This window comes from Girardinichthys multiradiatus, chromosome 1, assembly GCF_021462225.1.
Source record: "Girardinichthys multiradiatus isolate DD_20200921_A chromosome 1, DD_fGirMul_XY1, whole genome shotgun sequence".
Lineage (NCBI taxonomy): Eukaryota > Metazoa > Chordata > Actinopteri > Cyprinodontiformes > Goodeidae > Girardinichthys > Girardinichthys multiradiatus.
This window is the reverse complement of record NC_061794.1, coordinates 2,277,499-2,295,790: the sequence shown is the minus strand read 5'-3', so window position 1 is coordinate 2,295,790 and position 18,292 is coordinate 2,277,499. Positions and strand designations below refer to the sequence as shown.

Below are 18,292 nucleotides of genomic sequence, written 5' to 3'. Positions count from 1 at the left end.
GTGAAACAACTGAAAATATGTTTTATATTCTAGGTTCTTCGAAGTAGCCACCTTTTGCTTTGATTACCGCTCCGCATATTCTTGGCATTCTGTTGATGAGCTTCAAGAGGTAGTCACCTCATCTAAATAAGGCAGAGGAATGGTTACAGAGATCAGCACTGAGGCTCCCGTCCTGCATCTGCTCAGTGATCAAAGTGACGAAGTAGCCCCAAAAGAAGGTCACATGTACTTTTATATCTGGTACTCCCATGCAAGGGATGTACACTTCCTCAGTGTTTATCAGAAGACTATATGCCACCATTGTGGTGTCTATCTGATAGAGTGTGTAATAGCAGGTGTCCAATCCTCAATCTAAGTGTGGCAGCCGGATTCTAATCAACCCAGTTACAGAGTGTTCCAAATCAAACCCAATGTACTAAACTTTATTTCAAACTGTAAGCCATTGATCATTATAATGTGTCAGTTATGAGTCTTATTCATATTCCCACACAAAAGTGAAACCATTAGCATTTATACTGCATCATTATGGTGTGTGTGAATGTGTGTGTGGGTGTGTGTGAAAGCTCATCTATAAGTAATAATAAGAAGGGTTATTCCTAACCCCCCCCCCCGATGAGGTGTCATACAAAGGCACCTCACCACTTAATACCAGTTAACCCCCCAGTCAAGTTGTAATTAATTAGCACCTACTGCTATTATTAAAATAGGCCACATAGTGGCATAATTAAAACAATCAAAGTTAGAAGAAAATAAATTCTCGTCTGCTCTACTGAACACAACAAGCTGCATATTGGAGTTATAACAAGTGCAAACCTTCTTATAAATTATGATTTAGAAAACATTAGCCCCATTTAATGAAAGGGAATGCTTGAACATCTCTAAAGCAGCATCCATTTATCCTTTGACCATCTTGAAAAACTACCTTCTATCACTTGTTTTCTTCGCAAAGATGAGAAACAATTTCCACATATTTGGTCTATCTAAACACTACCAGCTCTGAGTGGTTCCAACCAAATGCCCCGTTCATAAATCCACCCCAATATCATATACAACCTACCTTAATTAACAAAAATCTTAATAATTCCCAGTTAATTCTTTCCCATCCCATCTACCCATATACACAGAAAAGCCAACATACAAACTAAATTATAACATATACAGTACAGACCAAAAGTTTGGACACACCTTCTCATTCAAAGAGTTGTCTTTATTTTCATGACTATGAATATTGTAGCTTCACACTGAAGGCATACAACCTATGAATTAAAACATGTGGAATTATATACTGAACAAAAAAGTGTGAAACAACTGAAAATATGTCTTATATTCTAGGTTCTTCAAAGTAGCCACCTTTTGCTTTGATTACTGCTCCTCACACTCTTGGCATTCTGTTGATGAGCTTCAAGAGGTAGTCACCTGAAATGGTTTTCCAATAGGCCCTTTTGCCTTCACTCTGCGGTTCAGCTCACCCCAAACCATCTCGATTGGGTTCAGGTCCGGTGACTGTGGAGGCCAGGTCATCTGGCGCAGCACCCCATCACTCTCCTTCTTGGTCAAATAGCCCTTACACAGCTTGGAGATGTGTTTGGGGTCATTGTCCTGTTGAAGAATAAATGATGGTCCAACTAAACGCAAACCGGATGGAATAGCATGCCGCTGAAAGATGCTGTGGTAGCCATGCTGGTTCAGTATGCCTTCAATTTTGAATAAATCCCCAACAGTGTCACCAGCAAAGCACCCCCACACCATCACACCTCTTCCTCCATGCTTCACCAGGCATGTAGAGTCCACAAAGACACGGTGGTTGGAACCAAAGATTTTAAACTTGGACTCATCAGACCAAAGCACAGATTTTCACTGGTCTAATAAGTTCTTTAGCCCAAACAAGTCTCTTCTGCTTGTTGCCTGTCCTCACCAGTGGTTTCCTAGCAGCTATTTTACCATGAAGGCCTAATTCACACAGTCTCCTCTTAACAGTTGTTCTAGAGATGTGTCTGCTGCTAGAACTCTGTGTGGCATTGACCTGTTCTCTAATCTGAGCTGCTGTTAACCTACGATTTCTGAGGCTGGTGACTCGGATGAACTTATCGCCCGCAGCAGAGGTGACTCTTGGTCTTCCTTTCCTGGGGCGGTCCTCATGTGAGCCAGTTTCTTTGTAGCGCTTGATGGTTTTTGCAACTGCACTTGGGGACACTTTCAAAGTTTTCCTAATTGTTTGGACTGACTGACCTTCATTTCTTAAAGTAATGATGGCCACTCGTTTTTCTTTACTCAGCTGCTTTTTTCTTGCCATAATACAAATTCTAACAGTCTATTAGGTAGGACTATGAGCTGTGTACTGTATCCACCTCCTGCACAACACAACTGATGGTCCAAACCCCATTTATAAGGCTTAAAATCCTGCTTATTAAACCGGACAGGGCACACCTGTGAAGTGAAAACCATTTCAGGTGACTACCTCTGTCTCATCAACAGAATGCCAAGAGTGTGTGTTGCAGTAATCAAAGCAAAAGGTGGCTACTTTGAAGAACCTAGAATATAAGACATATTTTCAGTTGTTTCACACTTTTTTGTTCAGTATATAATTCCACATGTGTTAATTCATAGTTTTGATGCCTTCAGTGTGAAGCTACAATATTCATAGTCATGAAAATAAAGAAAACTCTTTGAATGAGAAGGTGTGTCCAAACGTTTGGTCTGTACTGTGTATATATATATATATATATATATATATATATATATATATATATACACACACAAAATTGATGTCAGTGCTTAGCGACACTGTTTAAAAATCGGGGGTTTTGAAATTCAAACAAGTTTATTCAGTAGTCAAATCAAGCTTTCATCACCTTTGTCTTTTAGCTAACGTTAAGCCTTTTATGACCCGTGCTGATTTTGTGAAGGTTATACATGCTTTTATCAACTAAAATAATGCTTTTATCAGCTAATTAATAAAGAACTAATTAATGGAACGCTCTATATTTAGGTATCTACAGGCTTATTTGGTTCAAAATGCCTCCAGAAGCAAGCCCATTACCATCTTATCCTACTCCCACTGGTGCATGTCCATTTTAGAATAAATTTCACACTTTTACCCAAACACTTGGGTCTTATACTGAATCACTGACCTTGGCCTCTTAAATTCAAATTTAGGAACTTTTTATTCAGGAAGGCTTTTAGTTCTCAGTATCATGTGTGGCATTTTTTTCCCCAGATTTTTAATTTTATTTATTCTTTCAACATTTATCAGTTTTATTTCTTGTAGCTGTTTTTTTTTATTTCTGTGATTTTATTATCAAGAACTTAGACTGTCTAGTTTGCTGTTTTTGCTCTACACACACGCACACACTACTCTCAAAAAGGATGAACCTAAAATACCTTCATTTAGGAATGCCCTTATCCAACAATATTTCAGTTTTTGCCCACCTTGCTGTTCTTGAACATGGAACTTAACAGCAAAATTCACAACAGGTGTTTAAACTATGAATTGACCAAAAAAATCTCCTGGCACAATCAGAATTGGTATTTAAACAGTCCTCATCATGCTGTTCACATTTTGACATCATGGTGACCAAGACAACACCTAAGAATCAACGGGGGTTGAAAAAAAAAGTTCATAGACGAAAATGACCACTGGGCTTACAGTAAGACATGGTGTCATCAGCAGGTTGCAACATAGATATAGAAGGACTGGAAGAATCACAGAAAGGCATAGAAGTTGACATTCTTTGGCCACATCCCACACTGATGACTGCTTAATTGTGAAAAGTGCCCTATGGAGCTTAATACCACTCAAATTCAGGCACATTTAAGTAACTGAGAGACACCCAAGTGTCTAGTCTGCATGAGCATCAGCATTGTCTGTGAGCTAGACAACATGCAAGGTTACCTGACTACATCAACAGGTCCAGGCATCATCTTGAATGGGTCACAGAGCATTTAAAGTGGACAAGGGACCAGTGGGCCTAGGGTATGTTCTCTGTTGAGTCAATTTCACTTTGAGCACAAATGATGGGCGCCAATGATATTGGAGAGTGCTATGCACTCTTCCAGACCTGAATCCCATAGAATACCTATGGGATCAGCTGAGTCGCCATCTAGAGGCTCGTAACTCTGTAGCCCAGAACCCTAATGACCCGATGGCCGCTCTTCAAGAAGAGTGGGATGCCATACTTCAGCAGACAATCAGTCAACTTGTGAACACAGCATGAGATGTTCTTGTCAAGCTGTAACTGATGCTCAAGGGCACATAAGTTAATGAGATGTTAGCTTTTGTTTTAATAAGTTGTTTGAGATGATGACATGACCATTGTATGCTTCTACTTAAATATTTGACTTACTATTTGGGTTTTCCATGAATTTCACCTGAAAGCCAAATATTTCTAACTTTTTGTGAGTAGTGTATGTGTATGTATTTACGTATATGTATGGGACTTGAACAAGGACATTTATGGGGCTATAAGACTGTAGAACATCATCACAATTACATCAGGTCTTCACACTGCCTTTCATACTTTGGGTCTAACTAGAAAAAGGTTTTCCACTTGCCCAGGACTGTTATATGTTTAACAGTAATATAAATGAGGATAAATGTCACTTATTGCTAATAACATTCAAATTGCCTAAAATACCTTGAGATGTGTCAGTCACTGTATAGTACTGTATCATTTTGCTAATGTCTGTACTGTATATACAGGTCCTTCTCAAAATATTAGCATATTGTGATAAAGTTCATTATTTTCCATAATGTCATGATGAAAATTTAACATTCATATATTTTAGATTCATTGCACACTAACTGAAATATTTCAGGTCTTTTATTGTCTTAATACGGTTGATTTTGGCATACAGCTCATGAAAACCCAAAATTCCTATCTCACAAAATTAGCATATCATTAAAAGGGTCTCTAAACGAGCTATGAACCTAATCATCTGAATCAACGAGTTAACTCTAAACACCTGCAAAAGATTCCTGGGGCCTTTAAAACTACCATCCAGGTTCATCACTCAAAACCCCAATCATGGGTAAGACTGCTGACCTGACTGCTGTCCAGAAGGCCACTATTGACACCCTCAACCAAGAGGGTAAGACACAGAAAGACATTTCTGTACGAATAGGCTGTTCCCAGAGTGCTGTATCAAGGCACCTCAGTGGAAAGTCTGTGGGAAGGAAAAAGTGTGGCAGAAAACGCTGCACAACGAGAAGAGGTGACCGGACCCTGAGGAAGATTTTGGAGAAGGGCCGATTCCAGACCTTGGGGACCTGCGGAAGCAGTGGACTGAGTCTGGAGTAGAAACATCCAGAGCCACTTTGCACAGGCGTGTGCAGTAAATGGGCTACAGGTGCCGCATTCCCCAGACCTGGGCTACAGAGAAGCAGCACTGGACTGTTGCTCAGTGGTCCAAAGTACTTTTTTCGGATGAAAGCAAATTCTGCATGTCATTCGGAAATCAAGGTGCCAGAGTCTGGAGGAAGACTGGGGAGAAGGAAATGCCAAAATGCCAGAGGTCCAGTGTCAAGTACCCACAGTCAGTGATGGTCTGGGGTGCCGTGTCAGCTGCTGGTGTTGGTCCACTGTGTTTTATCAAGGGCAGGGTCAATGCAGCTAGCTATCAGGAGATTTTGGAGCACTTCATGCTTCCATCTGCTGAAAAGCTTTATGGAGATGAAGATTTCATTTTCAGCACGACCTGGCACCTGCTCACAGTGCCAAAACCACTGGTAAATGGTTTACTGACCATGGTATCACTGTGCTCAATTGGCCTGCCAACTCTCCTGACCTGAACCCCATAGAGAATCTGTGGGATATTGTGAAGAGAACGTTGAGAGACTCAAGACCCAACACTCTGGATGAGCTAAAGGCCGCTATCGAAGCATCCTGGGCCTCCATAAGACCTCAGCAGTGCCACAGGCTGATTGCCTCCATGCCAAGCCGCATTGAAGCAGTCATTTCTGCCAAAGGATTCCCGACCAAGTATTGAGTGCATAACTGTACATGATTATTTGAAGGTTGACGTTTTTTGTATTAAAAACACTTTTCTTTTATTGGTCGGATGAAATATGCTAATTTTGTGAGATAGGAATTTTGGGTTTTCATGAGCTGTATGCCAAAATCATCCGTATTAAGACAATAAAAGACCTGAAATATTTCAGTTAGTGTGCAATTAATCTAAAATATATGAATGTTAAATTTTCATCATGACATTATGGAAAATAATGAACTTTATCACAATATGCTAATATTTTGAGAAGGACCTGTATATATATATATATATATATATATATATATATATATATATATATATATATATATATATATATATATATATATATATATATATATATATATATATATATATATATATATATATATATATATATATATATATATATATATATATATATATATATATATATATATATATATATATATATATATATATATATATATATATATATACATATATATATATATATATATATGTATATATATGTATATATATAGGGTTGCACGGTGGCGCAGTTGGTAGCACTGTTGCCTTGCAGCAAGAAGGTCCTGGGTTCGATTCCCGGCCTGGGGTCTTTCTGCATGGAGTTTGCATGTTCTCCCCGTGCATGTGTGGGTTCTCACCGGGTACTCCGGCTTCCTCCCACAGTCCAAAGACATGCCTGTTAGGTTAATTGGTCACTCTAAATTTCCCTTAGGTGAATGAGTGTGTGCGTGGTTGTTTGTGTGTTGCCCTGTGATGGACTGGCAACCTGTCCAGGGTGTACCCTGCCTCTCGCCCATAGACTGCTGGAGATAGGCACCAGCTCCCCTGTGACCCATTATGGAATAAGCGGTAGAAAATGACTGACTGACTATATATATATACAGGGGTTGGAAACTGAAACACCTGTCATTTTAGTGTGGGAGGATTCATGGCTAAATTGGACCGGCCTGGTAGTCAGTCTTCATTGATTACACATTGCACCAGTAAGAGCAGAGTGTGAAGGTTCAATTAGCAGGGTAAGAGCACAGTTTTGCTCAAAATATTGAAATGCACACAACATTATGGGTGACATACCAGAGTTCAAAAGAGGACAAATTGTTGGTGCACGTCTTGCTGGCGTATCTGTGACCAAGACAGCAAGTCTTTGTGATGTATCAAGAGCCACGGTATCCAGGGTAATGTCAGCATACCACCAAGAAGGACGAACCACATCCAACATGATTAACTGTGGACGCAAGAGGAAGCTGTCTGAAAGGGATGTTCGGGTGCTAACCCGGATTGTATCCAAAAAACATAAAACCACGGCTGCCCAAATCACGGCAGAATTAAATGTGCACCTTAACTCTCCTGTTTCCACCAGAACTGTCCGTCGGGAGCTCCACAGGGTCAATATACACGGCCGGGCTGCTATAGCCAAACCTTTGGTCTCTCATGCCAATACCAAACGTCGGTTTCAATGGTGCAAGGAGCGCAAATCCTGGGCTGTGGACAATGTGAAACATGTATTGTTCTCTGATGAGTCCACCTTTACTGTTTTCCCCACGTCTAAGAGGGTTACGGTGTGGAGAAGCCCCAAAGAAGCGTACCACCCAGACTATTGCATGCCCAGAGTGAAGCATGGGGGTGGATGAGTAATGGTTTGGGCTGCCATATCATGGCATTCCCTTGGCCCAATACTTGTGCTAGATGGGCCAAGGACTACCGAACCATTCTTGAGGACCATGTGCATCCAATGGTTCAAACATTGTATCCTGAAGGCGGTGCCGTGTATCAGGATGACAATGCACCAATACACACAGCAAGACTGGTGAAAGATTGGTTTGATGAACATGAAAGTGAAGATCAACATCTCCCATGGCCTGCACAGTCACCAGATCTAAATATTATTGAGCTACACGTTTTCCTCCACCAGTATCACGTATTGACCTGGCCACTATCCTGCAAGAAGAATGGCTTAAAATCCCTCTGACCACTGTGCAGGACTTGTATATGTCATTCCCAAGACCAATTGATGCTGTATTGTCCGCAAGAGGAGGCCCTACACCATACTAATAAATTGTTGTGGTCTAAAACCAGGTGTTTCGGTTTCATTGTCCAACCCCTGTATATATATATATTGGAGGGTGGTGAGGAAGATGAGGAAAGTTAGAAGAAGCAGAAGACAATGTGAATCTGGGCAAGGCAGGCAATTAGGGATTTGTTCAATTTAGAGGTTAAATTAAGATCTAATTTACTGTTTTTGTCTTGTTGTGAGATGATAAATGGGCTAATATTGTATAGCACTTTATGAAGTGCCCAGAGACCCCAAAGCGCTTTACACTACAATCAGTCATGCACACATTGAGAGCGGTGAGCTACATTGTAGCCAAAGCTGCACTGGGGCACACTGACAGTGTGAGACTGCCATACACAGCTGAGCCCTCAGACAGCTATCAACAGGTAATTCAGGACACAACAATTGAAGTGGACAGGGTGAGGGTTTGAACTGGCAACTCACCAGTTTCAGGACAAACTCTTACCATCTGAACCACAGTCGTGCCCCAGATGTTGTAGCAAAAAATGAATCAGAAGGGGATATATACTAAAGAGATAAAGAAGATATTTACTAAAGAGAGACAACAAGAGAAACAAGAGACAGGTGGAAGACTAATCGGCTGCATAAAAAGTATTTAACCAAAGAAAAACATTAACATGTATAATATTTATTTTACCCGCATTATATACATTTTCGAACACATGCTAATGCTAGGTATTTAATTAACAGAAACAAAAGTTGTTAATGCTCAACAAATAGGTCAATCCCATTGGCCAGATTTTGTTGACAATTATAACATACATACAATCATGGTAAAAGGAAACCATAACCACTGTAAATTCTAGGGTTTTGGTAAATAAATGACCAGATTGTAAAATATTTAAATCTCGCTACAACTGTAAAAACGCACACCACCGACTGTGTCGTTATTATTATTAAACATAGATTAAGCCAAAATGTTTGCAAAAAATAAGCACATTCAAAACTATAGACATTGAAAAATGTGGAAAAACCTAAGAAATTGAGTGACATTTACTTTTTTTTACCCTAGCTATATTTTTCTAGTACATAACACTCAATGTTGGACTAATCCATTAATATTATTTTCTTTAGATGTCCAACACCAGGCTGTGATGGCAGTGGGCACATTACTGGCAATTACGCATCACATCGAAGGTATGTCCTTGAGTGTTCATTATGAAGTTTGCTTTGTGGCTAATCAATGTGTTTTTGATCACTTAAGGAGTTTGCAGTGACATAAAGTGCCTAACTCATTTCTATGCCATATTGTCCTGGAAACATGCACAGTAAACCTAACTGCCCAGACATGGGTTGCAATTGTGGTGACATTGACAAGCATTGTCAAAGTACAAAGTACTGACAAGGTAATTGTCTCTCAGTACCATATACTCATAGCTCATTATTTGTCAGTTAATTTGTTCACTTGCTAAACAAGGTGAATATAGTTATGAAGTTACTACAGTCACTAAGTAATTTAGTAATAGAAGTTACTAAGTAGTGAAGAACAGTTCTAGTTTTTCCTGATATGACCCCAAATACTACATATACCAAAGCCTACATATGTATGGTTCGTAGTCTTACAAATTTATACCAGTTATAGATTATATAAATTTAACCCATGACTAGTAATAATAATCAATAATTTCTATTTTAAGAAATATGTGAACTTTTCCATTTGTTGTTTGAAAAGACCAGCAAAAAACAACCTTGTTTACACCACAAACAGTGGTTCTAGCTATTATACGGCTCAGGTATCAGCTAATACCGTATTTCATCTCTTTTCTTATGGGATTGACCCAATGCTGCCCTGGCTCTTCCATTCTTGTTGAGTTTTGGTTCTAGATCTTTCCTTCTGTTCTCACTGCTGTTTTCTGACTCTCTTTCTAATTTACCAGTCTGTCAGGCTGTCCTCTTGCTGATAAATCACTTCGGACCCTCATGGCTGCCAACACAGCTGAACTGAAGTATGTGTGCTTTTATTTATTGAATTGTTTCCTAACAGTTCACTTACAGCTCTGCAACCATAGGTTTGTCCATTCTATCATCTCCATGCTATAATTCTATTTATTTGTAAAACAATGCAAACTAGAAATAGTTACATTTTCTTCGAAAATGCAATGTGAATACTCTAAGCTGAATTAAAAAATGTGTATATGCAAATAACAGCAAAACTGTAAGGTAAAACTGGCAGAACAAGCTGAAGTCCATGCAAAACCCTCTGTTAAAGAGTAAAAAATTTAAAGACAGTTTCGAAAACCAAAGTAGAACATGAAGCTGACAAACTGAGGAAGCACAACTTCTTGTTGAAAAGGTCTGAAAAAGTAAATGTTGATGCAAAAACAGATGTTGAATTGTAAGAAATTAGCAGAAACTTTTAAAAGAAAATCAGAATTGTCAGCTGATCTGCAGAAAACTCAATAGGAAGAACAAAATTCGGCTAATATGTGAAAGTAGCTGGTCTTGCTGGAGAAAATGTCTCACAAAGCTAAATTATAAGCCCCATTACATTAATATATGCGCTATCACTAGCATGTTGACTAACATTAACTTAATCCATCAGGTATTATAACAACAGTGTATAAGCTAAATTTAGCAAAAAAGCTAATGCTAGCTAAAATGCTATGACTAGCTTGTTTGCTAACACTAGCGTGTTGGCTAACATTAACTCACTCCATTCAGTATGTAAATTTAGTTTTCTAAGTGAATATTTGCTGAAGTGCCTATGATAGCTATAATGCTAACCTTAGCATATGGGTTATTACTAGCATGTAGACTTGCATTAACCTACTTCATCAAGTATTATAACAACAGTGTAAATGTTAAAATTAGCTAAAATGCTAAGACTAGCTTGTTGGCTAGCATTTCCTTACTCCATTCAATATGTTCATTTAGCTTTGTAAGTGAATATTAGTTATAATGCTAATATTAGCTATAATGCTAACCTTGGTATATGGGTTGTCACTAGCATGATGACTAACATTAACCTAGTCTATTTAGATGGTTTGTGAAGTCTATTTGCAAAAGCCTATTAACTGCCAAAAGCTGGCCGAAAATACAATAGACAGATCAGAGGAAACAGTGAGCGATGCAGAGTGAGCGTTGGTGTAACCGAACGAGTTGTACGCGAGAATGAATGAGTTATATGCAACCGACTAAAAGTGACAACCGAATGAGTTCTACGCACAACTGAATGAAGGCCAAGAGTGTGCGCAACTGAATGAATTTAACGCTAGGCCGAATGAAAGAGTGCACAAGCCCAAAGGAAAGTGTGTGTGACCAAATAAGGATGATGTTTTACTAAATAAAATAAAAAACAACAAAGTTGTCTGACAATGATTGTGATTGTGACAACACATAGTACATAGTATTGGCACAAGGCTCATGCCTCTACAACAAACGATTTGGGAAAGGTGACGATTAAAACACTTGTCTGTTGAGGTTTTTTTGCTCTGATTTACTGTACAATTCCTATTACTGGCCTACTCGAGGTGCGTTGACTTTGAGTTGCTTTGGGATGATTTGCCAGAAATCTGTAAGTCCCCCATCAATGAGAGTTACATCTTCTGAATCAAGAAAAAGAATCCAACATTTTGATACTTTGTGTAGGTATAGTGAAAACTGAACAAGTAAGAATATTTTGTTAGTACCCCTGGACCAGATCCAAAAAGCTAGAGTGTATGCTTTAGCAGTTGGAGAATTCTGCCATTGGCTTACATTGTAAAATCTAAAACTTGCATAAAACGTTAATCACGATTGTAGAAGAACCGTTACAGATATCAAAAAGCTGACTCATTTGAAAATAGCTTAATAGCTTGTGAATCGTTTAAAGGTTGAATGGAGTTTCTAGCTCAAAGTATGTGGACATAGCTGTGAAAGAGCGCAAAAAACATAGTACAAATCTGCAGAACAAACTGAACATTTTGATACCAGAATTGTTGAAATCAATTTAAGTATGTGGGACTAATTAAGTGCAGAAAAACCTGAGCAGAAAAGCAATAAGTGAGATAAGTGTACTGTAATAAGTAAGAATGCACTGATAATTCAATTCAATTCAGTTTTATTTATATAGCGCCAATCCACAAAACATGTCATCTCAAGGCATTTCACAAAGGGTTTGATTCAAAATAAAGAGAAACAGGAACACTATTGTGTGAATGCTTTACACCATTCACTCAATAAGGGTGGATGGATTTACAATTGAAGCCTACAAAAGTTACGATAAGGTGTTTAGTGAGGATTAAAAAATAAAAATAAAAAGCTGTGAACTGAAAGCCTGCCAACATGTGCCTCAGGTGTCCTACTCAAGGCTGTGATGGATCGGGTCACATCACTGGAAACTATGCTTCACACAGAAGGTGGGAGCTCCTCATATTTGCATTCTGATCCATCTAACTAAAGCGATCGGATCAATAATTAATATCAGTGATTTTATTTTAACCATTTGGCATCCCTTGCTTAAGAAGTGCTGTTTTTTGTTACTTTGCCAGTTTGTCTGGATGCCCGCGGGCCAAGAAAGGAGGTGTCAAATCAGCACCTTCAAAGGATGACAAGGAAGAGTCTGAGCTCCTGAGGTGAGTAACTGTATATTAGTGTCTTTTATTTGACCAGCAGTTTGTGCATAATGTTGTGAAGGTTTAAATGCAGTTAGTTTTTATGTTGGTATTAAAGCTCCAGTAGGGACTTCTGAGAATACCATGAACTTCACCTGAAAATTTGAACAAGTACACCTTACAAGTCCATTCCCCTTGCATTCTGCTGTGCTACAGTTCTCCTTTTCACAGCTCCTCCCCCAAAGTGGAGCCTAGTAAAGTAGGGCCACCGATGATGACGGATAAGCTGCTATGGCATATTCACTGGTAGGAACGAAACGTCAACGATATGCTTAACATTGACTATGGCCCGCATATACTTTGACTACGCACTTGGTCCTCTGATTGGTAATTTCTGACAGGGAGTGGTTCATTTCTCCAAATAGCAGTAAGATCACTGGGAGGAGCCAGAGGAGCTTGATTTATTTCACAGGTCATCTGTGTCATATTCTACTGTCAGGACATAGTGACAGAATAACAAATATGTGAAAAAAAATAAACCAATACCTTTTTACAAAAGTTACCTACCGCAGCTTTAAATGCCAAATTAATTAAATGAACATACTGGTGGTGTCAAGTTGCCTTCACGTTACTCAACATTTAAAAACAAAATAATTTCTTAACTAGTTTTTAGTTTCCTGATAAAGGACAGAATTTTAAAGCTTTCTTAAAATATTAAAACTGACAAAACATTAAAGTTGTCTTAAATGCAAATTCTTACAAAACATACTAAACGCACCCAGATTCTGTCTTAATCGTCTTTTATTTGCTATTGTATTAGTACCATTCATAGCAAATAAAATATAGCTATGAACATCTTCTAAAAGAAAATGAGGGAAGGGTGAAATAACCCACTTAACTATGCAAGATTATAAAACAGATTAGGACTAAATGAGAATTCTAAGGGTTAATAGAAGGCAACTAAACTTCTCTAATACTTATACTTGTTGTTTTGGTCATATTATGCATCTGGGCCATGCCCTCCTCATCACCTGTTATTCCACCAATTTCCAATAAATAAAATACGTTGGTGTAATTCATTGGTAAAATATGTTGGTGAAATTCATATCCAGTAGATATGATTCAATTCAGTGTATTTATTTAAATAGCACCAACTGACATGACCCCACCTGTCAATCAATCTAGTAGGCTTGTCAGCAACAGATCAACCAGCGATCTTAATTTGCCCCAAAGTGAAATGCACCTTGCCTGCAGGAACAGCAGCCCCTTTACCTGCAACAACATTGTCGGTGATTGTGCAATATGAATGCATTGCGGTCACAAGGATTTCGTTAAAAATATTGAAAAAAATTATTAAATGTCAGTGGGGAACATGTAATTCAGACACGTGTTACAACAAACTTTAGAAGGAGGAACACAGTTTATTACATTCCCAAAACCTAAAAGGAGTCTTGAAAAATGTAAAAGATGGATTAAGGCTTGTAGCCAACCTCATGAGTAGCCAAAAACAACAGTGATCAATGGGAACTATCACATGTCCGTCTGCCCGAAGGTAACTGCAAGCAAATCTTAAATTTTATATCACACTTACAGTGTGTGCTTAATGGATAAATTAAAGTCTAATGCTTAGTTCTAGTTGTGCTTTGTGCTGTGTGTTTTCTATGTAGATACTATGTATGCTGGAACCTCTGGTTGCATAAATTTAGTCTTTGTTTGCTATGATCAGTTTACACTACACCAATTTCACACATAGCATTTAATAGGTAGTATGATGTAAATTTGCGCTCCTAATACATGCTGAATTTTATAATGAGCAAAAAAATTCTTTACATGACCTTAAGAAAAACGCATCCACAGTTGCCAGGTGTCCGGGGATGGGGAGGGGAGGACTGAGGGGCAAAATGCTCTCCCAGGAAGCCAGCTCCCCAGCTGATCCTAATAGGTACCCCCGTTCGCTGTGTTCCAACAAAGGGGGGAGGAATAGGCACATCCACCAGGCCAAAGGCTAGGGATAGGCACCAGGCCCTGAGAACCGACCAAAAACAGGGACCAACATCTCTAGACCCAACAGAGCCAACAGAGCGCCCAGTCCCTGATGCCCGACACCGGACTCCAGCCACAAACAGGCAAGTGGGGCAACAAAACACATCCCACACCAACACCGAGGCAGCCAATATGTCACACCCGACCCAAAATGGCAGGCCCATCCAAATTCAAGCTCCAGGCAAGCATAGGCACATGCACCCCCCAATAGACAAATTAACCGAAACCACCAGGGCCAGCCAGGCAGTCAAGCAGACCCAGCGATGCACCACCTCACCCACGACCATGCCCAAGAGAAAGACGCCGCCCCAGCAAGCCGAAGGTCGCCACAGAAAGGCCACAGTACACGCAGCAAAGAGGCTGCAGAACCAGCAACATCCAGGCCAGCCAAGCCAAGCCAATGCCAAAGCAACATCACACATCCTTGTGTACATCGGTATGGAACTCTGCCAGTTCTTTATACTGTAAACTCTGTTATAATTAAGTAAGTAAAGTTTATTTGTTAAGCGCTTTCTCAGACAAAACCATCACAAAGATCTGAACAGAAAACTAATACAATAAATATTAAAATTAATTTTCATTAATAATATACAATAACATACAATAAAACAAACAATAAAAATAAACATTCAAGAGAAAGCTTGTTTAAACAGGGAGCTCCACAGAGTCAACTAAACGTAGCTATAGAGGTAGACTGTTCCATAGCCTTGGTGACACAGACTGGAAGACTCTGTCCCCTTTCGTCATCAGTCTGATGCATGGAACAACTAGAAAAAGTTGAGCCTCAGATCGAAGACAGCGAGCAGCAGTATATTTTCAACAATTGAGATGTGGAACATGGCCCACTCATATTCCATGTCCTCTGCCTCAGCTGGGATGCAGTTGTATCTCTGCCGGAGGAGTGAGTTAAAGATCTTTCTGAAGGGGTGTGCCAGGCATTCCCAGCAAACCCTTACAACACATCTGGCTTTACCTGGCCTGTCTGGTATCTTCCCCGCCATCTAATCCAACTCACCACCAGGTGGTGATTAGTTGATAGCGCTGCTCCTCTCTACAAGTGTCCAAAACATAGGGCCGTAGATCAGATGACATGAAAATAAAGTCTATTATCCATCTGCGGCCTAGGGTGTCCTGGCACCAAGTGCACTTATGGACACCCTTATGTACAAACATGGTGTTTGTTATGGACACACTGTGACTAAAACAGAAGTCTAACAACAGAACACCACTCGGGTTCAGATCAGAGAGGCCATTCTGACCAATCACACCCTCCTGGTTACACTGTCATTATCCACGTGAGCACTGAAGTCGCCTAGCAGGATGAGTCCCCAGCACCTCCCAGCAGCTCAGCTAAGGACTCCAAGAAGGCTGGGTATTCCAAGTTGTCGTTTGGCACATGGGCACAAACAACAGTTGGATCCCATTCCCCCACCCCAAGGCGCAGGGAATCTACCCTCTTATCCACCAGGAACAACTCCAACACACATGCGCCGAGCCAGAGGGCTAAAAGTGGCCCCACACCAGCCTGGTGCCTTTCACAAGGTGTGTCTCCAGAGTGAAATAAGTCCGGCCCATCTCAAGGAGATTGGTTCCAGAACCAACACTGTGCATTGGGGGGAGCATAATAAATTTAAAACATAACAAAGCAAAACACAATGAAATAAAGAATATTAAAATTGTTTTATCTTGGATAATTATGTCTGCCCAGACACAACTTCTAACAGTTCTGATTAACAGAAAAGCACATTTGAATTCCAGGATGTCCAATGGATTCAGAAAAACCAAGCAGTCTCTTTCAAGTAAGCAGCTGGGTTGAGCGATTGCTCAGTAAGGGCACACTTGTTCAGTTCATGAAGCTGTGGCTTCAACCCTCTTCGCTACATTCTCACACTACTCTCCAATTTTGCATTGTTTGCTGTTATTTCAGCTTTTAACCTTGTTCTCTCTTTTCTCTTCCTAGAAGCTACACCTGGCCTGGCTCTGTGTCTACCTGTGACACCTTTCTGGGGAGGGGAATCGTCCGAGCTTCTGCTGGCAACAACTTAATGCTCACCCTCTACCGATGATCCACATAGCCCTGTCTTTTAGTGTTTAACCCTTTCTCTCTCCTAGACATGGAAATTGACTGAACCTTTACTGTAACTAATTATATGTGCTCTCTTTCAGACTCTAACCTTGAAAACTGGCTCAGAGTTTATCTGTTCTTTCTTTCTAGGTGAAATGACTAAAGGAGCTACATCCATTAACATTTACTTTTCCTTCCCATAGAAAATACTTCTGGATCAGTGCTTCTGTGTTCTTTTTGTGTCTCTGCTCTGTTCTCTCAAACCCCCAGTCGGTCGTGGCAGATAGCCGCTCACACTGAGCCTGGTTCTGCTGGAGGTTTCTTCCTGTTAAAAGGGAGTTTTTCCTCTCCGCTGTCACTACATGCATGCTCAGTATGAGGGATTGCTGCAAAGTCAACGCCAGTCACTGTCCACTGTCTCTACATGCTCATCCGGGAGGAGGGAATGCTGCAAGTCACTGACTGGATGCAATCTGCTGGGTTTCCTTAGATAGAAAAACTCTTTATCCAATTTGAATAAAAAGCTAACTCCGACTGCACTGTTCAATTGTTAGGATTAATTGGAATGTATGTACCTGACTGTTGTGAAGTGCCTTGAGACAACATGTGTTGTGAATTGGCGCTATATAAAAAAAACTGAATTGAATTGAATTGAATTCAATGGCATCTTCTTCAGGCATTGTGGAAAACAAATTTGTCAACATAATCAGACAACAATCTTTTTTTGGAAAACCTATGGTCAGGTTATTGTCTGCAGAAGCTCAAACAGCCTGGTTCAGAAGGATAGTCCATTTGTTTGGCGAGCTACGGTCACTGGATACCAAAACTTTACTTTATCCAATGTTCTTCTTTGAAGGTGCATTCTTTTATGTTTACACACGGGTGTCCCTCTGGTGCAGCTGGTGGAGTGTTGTGGAAAGAGAAAGAATGCTGCTTTGTTCATGCTCCGTGTACCTCTATGACATCACTTAGAGTCCAGCTGGGCAGCAACCCCTCCTGAAACTGAAAAAATTTGATCTCTGTTTTTAATATTCATTATGGATCAGTTGAGGGCCTTTAACTGCATTTTATGGACTTCCTTATAGTAAACAATTACAATAGTCCAGCCTTAAAGTAACAAATACATAGAATATGTTTTTGCATCACTCCTAGAAAGGATAATGGAGGTGAAAGAAGTACATCCTATTTAAGATAGTATTTAAATGACTTTTCCTGATCAAAGATAACACCAAGGTTCTTTACTACCAGAGCCCAAGTTAATGCCAACCAGATTAGGTCGGTGACTAAACAGTTTCTTTTTTGAGTCTCTGATTCAAAGATGGCAACTTCTGCCTTATCTGAATTTAAAAGCAGAAAACTTAAAACCATCCAGGTTGTTATGAGGCAACTGTGGCTCAGTGGGGAGAGTAGTCTCCCAACATTTCGAAAGTTATGGGTCCGATTATAGCTTCCTCCAGCCACATGTCCGTGTGTCCCCGGGCAGTGTATCGTTGTATGAATTTGTGCATGTTAGTGATTCCGGTTAAGTGAATATGGCTGTAGTGTAAATCGCTTTGAGTGGTCGGTATGACTGGAAAAGTG

The 18,292-nt window shown here is 39.8% G+C and overlaps 1 protein-coding gene across 9 annotated transcripts in view; it reads left to right on the top strand.

Moving 5' to 3' along the window:
• Positions 1-18,292, top strand: part of myt1a (myelin transcription factor 1a) — a 103,566-nt gene that overhangs the window by 49,086 nt on the left and 36,188 nt on the right. For 8 of the 9 annotated variants that reach the window (XM_047387013.1, XM_047387170.1, XM_047387093.1 and 5 more), the window contains 4 exons: positions 9,146-9,208; positions 9,949-10,017; positions 12,346-12,408; positions 12,541-12,624. In XM_047387013.1, the coding sequence (XP_047242969.1) occupies positions 9,146-9,208; positions 9,949-10,017; positions 12,346-12,408; positions 12,541-12,624 (279 nt within the window). Of the gene's footprint in view, positions 1-9,145; positions 9,209-9,948; positions 10,018-12,345; positions 12,409-12,540; positions 12,625-14,574; positions 15,087-18,292 lie in introns of those variants that run through there. The other variant, XM_047387566.1, reaches the window with a different exon arrangement.